At 52.6% G+C, this 4,860-nt stretch overlaps 1 protein-coding gene across 1 annotated transcript in view; it reads right to left on the bottom strand.

Annotated features, from left to right (window-relative positions):
* The window catches only part of kiaa1109 (KIAA1109 ortholog), a 70,076-nt gene that overhangs the window by 40,864 nt on the left and 24,352 nt on the right, over nucleotides 1-4,860 (bottom strand). Inside the window, 12 exon segments of the mRNA XM_025059126.1 lie at nucleotides 375-524; nucleotides 650-770; nucleotides 915-1,088; nucleotides 1,199-1,269; nucleotides 1,344-1,481; nucleotides 1,567-1,840; nucleotides 2,290-2,781; nucleotides 2,861-3,101; nucleotides 3,251-3,501; nucleotides 3,863-4,164; nucleotides 4,257-4,376; nucleotides 4,572-4,700. Coding sequence (XP_024914894.1) covers nucleotides 375-524; nucleotides 650-770; nucleotides 915-1,088; nucleotides 1,199-1,269; nucleotides 1,344-1,481; nucleotides 1,567-1,840; nucleotides 2,290-2,781; nucleotides 2,861-3,101; nucleotides 3,251-3,501; nucleotides 3,863-4,164; nucleotides 4,257-4,376; nucleotides 4,572-4,700 — 2,463 coding nt within the window.

Here is a 4,860-nt window from a genome sequence, read left to right as displayed (position 1 = left end):
CCTAACCCTAACCCTAACCTAACCTAACCCTAACCCTAACCCTCATCCTAACCCCAACCCTACCCCCCACCCCCACCCTCACCCTCACCCCAACTCTCACCCCGACTCTCACCCACAGCCCCACCCAGTGGTGTGTTTATAAAAAGTCATGTAGTTGACGCAGTAACCTGGTGACAGTGAAGGAGCAGAGAGAACTGAAACAAGGAGACTTGGAGACTTGGAGACTTGGAGACACAGTATGAGACTGTAGTTTGATGACACACTGTTGTCAACAATGTTTGTGTTTCACACCTTCAGCCTCTGTTCATTCACTACCACAATGATTGTGCGGTCAGTCCTGGAGGTCTCGGACTGATTCAGGGTCGGGGTCTCACCTTGGGGATGGACACGTTGGCCTGAAGGCCCTTGATCTTCACATTATCTGGTTTGACAGACGGGTCAGTGTGTCCCTGGGAGATGCTGATGGAGCCGGGGGTCGTGCCCTCAGTCCTGGACAGCTTGTGGTCTTGTTTTCCTGTTTGGCTCTGTGTTCAGCCAGGACAGAAACAGTGAAACAGTCAGTCAACAGTCAGTCAACAGTCAGTCAACAGTCAGTCAACAGAAACTAAAGACCAAGTAAAAAGTCAGTGCTGGTCATTTTCAAACCTACAGATTCTGCAACAGTGGACTTGCTGATCTGATAGGCTTCGTTCAGGACTTTTCCGTGAAGATCGTCCAGAATTGTTGCTGGATGTCGAACACTTGCAAAATGGACCATGGACTCAATGTACCTGGGGAAAAGAGCCAAAACAGAGAACAGAGATGTTACGGTTCTGGTCGGACATCACCCAGCTGGAGTCCAACACCACAAACGGGACAAACGCCAGCGTCACTGGAGCGGTGTAGAGATGTCAGGACCGGTCAGTGACCGTTACCTGTCCAGGGATTCGGCCACCAGGGGGGTGAGCACCACGTTGATGGCACCCTTGACTTCCACTATGGCGGTGGTTCTGGTCTGAGCTAACGGCTGCTCCAGGCTCCAGTCGTCTGTGGTCGTGTCCTCATCCGTGTTGTCCATGGCTCTCTTGTCCAGGGGAGTGTATGGAGCGCTGTGGGGGGACGGGGGGGAGGGGGAGGAGCAGAGGAAATTCAGCATAGCTAATTAAAATCAGCTGCAAAATAAAGGCTGCATTTTATTTTGGCGGAGGAGTTTCCACACCTGTGAGTGTCTCCCATCAGCTGACCCCCTCTGTCCAATAGAGAACTGGCTGAAAGGCCTGGCTTTATGACCTGGTGTAGAGGCAGACGCTGATGACATCATTCACAGCTAACGTCTCTCACACACACACACTATTACTACACACCTTAAAACTGGGCACAGACAGCTGGTCAAAGGAAGCAGAGCTCTCCTCACTGGTGGGCGTGTCCAGGTCTAAGGGGCGGTGAAGAGAAGACTTAGAAGTCCTCTTATTGGTGGGCTGCTTAACGGACCAATTAGAGACCTGGCCAAGGCAGAAACATTAACAGCACATGAAGTACACATGCAGATACCAGGTGTACCCCTGGTTAAACACTCTGGTACTGTACCTGGTACTGAGCCAGATAGTTGTGGTAGCAGGCCATGACGTGGGGCTGTCGTGTCACCGGTCCAGGCTCGGCCGTTTTCTCCACCTCCATGGAGCTCTCCTCCTCCATGGCCAGGGCTGAGACGAAGGAGGCCTGTGACGTGTGGCTGGGCAGAGGGTGTGAGGGCAGAGGGGGGAGTGTCGGGGGCAGCGGCAGGGGACGTGGCTCGGTGATCAACTCTCCATTCAGAACGTAGGTGAGTGGACCCTCCACGCTGTGGTAGATGGAGCTGCGGCTGAAGGTCAGACGACCGGGGGTTATTATGGAGGTTCTTGTTGTCGTTCTAAAAGCACTTGGTGATTTTGACCAAACTGATTGAACTCGATGTTTGATGGTTAAAAAGTTTATGACCGATGACTGAAAACTGTCAAATGTAATTCATAACAAACACCGACAATGAAGACCAGAAGACCCTAACACCTCCAACACCGAACCACGAACAACTGATGACATCATTACTGCACCTCTCTGTCATGGTTTATAATAATAATAATAATAAAAATAATTTGAACTGAATTGATCCCACATTTGGGAAATGATTGTGTTAACAGCAGATCTGCTGCCACCTGCAGGCACCAAGCGTGTGGTGCCTCTGGGAATCGAAGCCAGACTCTCTGCAGGCGTGCTAACCGCTACAACACGAAGGGGTTAAAACTCCTGAGCCAATCCTGGCTCCAGGCTCACCTGTAGTTCTCCATGTGGTACGGCAGCTGCTGAGGTTGCTGAATCTGCTGCCGCCTCTTCTTCTTGCGGCCCGGATACGTCCCCGGACCCTCATCGGCGCTACTGATGGGCTCAAAGTCCTCGGCGGCCGAGAAGTAGGCCTCGCTGTCGGCCACGGACATGCTGGAGTCAGCGGAGCGGTACTGATGGAAGGTGTTGGAGTCGGCCGAGGGGGTGAAGGGGAAGGAACCGTAGCTCCTGCGTTGATGCGGCGAGTCCAGGACGTTCTCATCGCTGCGGGAAACTTCGCTGCTGAACTGGACGCCTCCGGACAACACGGGCGGGGGCTTCTCGGTGAACATGGCTGCTGACAGGCTCTTGGTGCTGCCCAGACGACTGGAGTGCACCGAGGACTGACGCTTCAGGGGGGAGCAGAGGGGGGAGCGCACTGAGGAGCGGTCCTGGGAGCTGTTGGGTGAGATGGTGGAGAGTTCGGGCACCTCCCCCAGGGTGCTGGAATAAAGGTGTAGAAACTGAACATCACTGGCATCACTGAGGTGAAAACTACAGTGAAATATTTCATGTTACTCACTCTGCTGGACTTTTACTGTTCACTGGGATCAAACGCTCCTCGGTGCTTGGTGAGGGGCTGTCCCTCTCTCCAGCCAGCAGGGGCAGCGCAGCACTGGAAGAACTGTTTTCTTCTGATGAGGAGGCAGAGCTGTGAGAACGCTGGGGCACCTGGAGACTAAGGTGTTGCTGCCCCCTCCTCTCAGGCAGCTCAGGGGGCAGTCGTGGCGAGTGGGTTTCTGTTTTTACCCCCACAACTCTCCCTAAGAAAAACATCAAAGAAGATATACATGAAAAGAAAGAGCTTGTGGACAGAAGACATCACAGATCAAGGCTTCATTATTTAGACCTGGGAACTTCATAATGTCTGCAGTGTAATTCTTGACCAGCAGGGGTCAGAGCAGGACCTCACCATCCACTTTGGGCGTCTCTTTGGTGATGATCCACTCTCCAGGGTGTAACAAGCTCTGGCCGTAGCACATGTCTGACTCTGAGCTGGAGGATGAGAACGCAGATGAGGAGGATGGAGTGAGCTCTTCTAGTCTGAAGAAGTCCAGACCCACATTGGTTCCCCCGAAGAACCTGCAGCCTCCAAGGCAGCCACAGCGGTTCCTGCTGCGCTTGTTCCGGAGGCCGGGCTCTTCTGGCCACAGAAACCAGAGTCTGAGGACATGAGAACAGAGCAGTGTATGAATACATCTGACTGAGGTTCTCCACTGTTCTCCACAGTTCCTTCATTTTGTAAATGTAAAATCAAGAGAGTGAAAAAGATCTTAAACCAAAAGCCTTTGGTTCTTCATTTACAAACATCTAAGACGTCAAGACAAAGAGGGAAAAGTCTCCTGGTTTAGAAAGTAAAAAGTTTAGACAATCAACAACTGTCTCAGTGTGACTGTTGCAGCCCCCTCCCTGGTCCACCTCCCTGGTCCACCTCCCTGGTCCACCTCCCTGGTCCACCTCCCTGGTCCACCTCCCTGGTCCACCTCCCTGGTCCCACAGATGGAGAGGAGAGTCTCTGGTTTACCTCTTGCTCTGAGCGTCATGAAGTTCCAGAAAATGCCTCTGCACTTCACACTTGGCCGGATGGTCGGCCGCCAGAGCGACATCAGCCGTGATGAGGTTCAGGTTGACCGAGCCCGCTTCCAGCCAGACGGACCGTCGCAGTGGAGCGGGCTGACCCCCAGCCTGACTTTGCGTCCTGGTCGACTCGCCGTGCTGCTGCTGTTCAATGTACTGTCTGACGTTCACGTCCTGCACCACGGCACTGATGCCCTCCCCCACCGCCTGGCTGTGCAGGTTACAGTTGGCTACGCGAACGACACCCGTCTGTGAAGAAGAATTTAAAAAGATGTCGAATAAACAGCTGACAAAGCTAAAGTCTACGGGCCGATACACAGAAAAGAGAATCTTTGTTTTACTTTGATGCTGGCAGCACAGCCATGCTCAACTATGAAGAGGTCAACGGCGTCCACGGCCAAACGAGTCATGGTGTACTTCAGCTCCTCTGACGTCCGACAGTGGCCGGGAAGGCAAGTCAACTGAGACACAACCACGTTCCAGGGTTAGAAACTGTCACAGGACGTCAGTCCGACCTCTGTACTTGGACAACAGTCAGTCGAGTACTTGGACAACAGTCAGACGGCTACTTGGACAACAGACAGTCGAGTACTTGGACAACAGTCAGACGAGTACTTGGACAACAGTCAGACGAGTACTTGGACAACACTTAGTACCTTGGCGTCACAGGTGCGGCGGTCCACCCCATGCTGGCAGGTGACGGTGGCCTTGGGCTGCTCCAGCTGGAACTCCCGGGACATGACATGGAAGACGAAGGTTTCTCCCCACTCTATCATGGTGGCCAGCTGATCAACACAAACACAAACAACAGGCCACGTTCCAGTACATCATTATACTAACCCATACCAAGTACCAGACGGATACTTCTCCAGGTTGGCTAATAAGTCACAGAGTTCAACTCCATATATACATATATGTGTGTGTGTGTATATATATATATATATA

Source organism: Cynoglossus semilaevis, chromosome 1 (genome assembly GCF_000523025.1).
Source record: "Cynoglossus semilaevis isolate Cse_v1.0 chromosome 1, Cse_v1.0, whole genome shotgun sequence".
Lineage (NCBI taxonomy): Eukaryota > Metazoa > Chordata > Actinopteri > Pleuronectiformes > Cynoglossidae > Cynoglossus > Cynoglossus semilaevis.
Note: the sequence above shows the minus strand (reverse complement) of the source record. Positions and strands in the feature narration are given on the sequence as shown.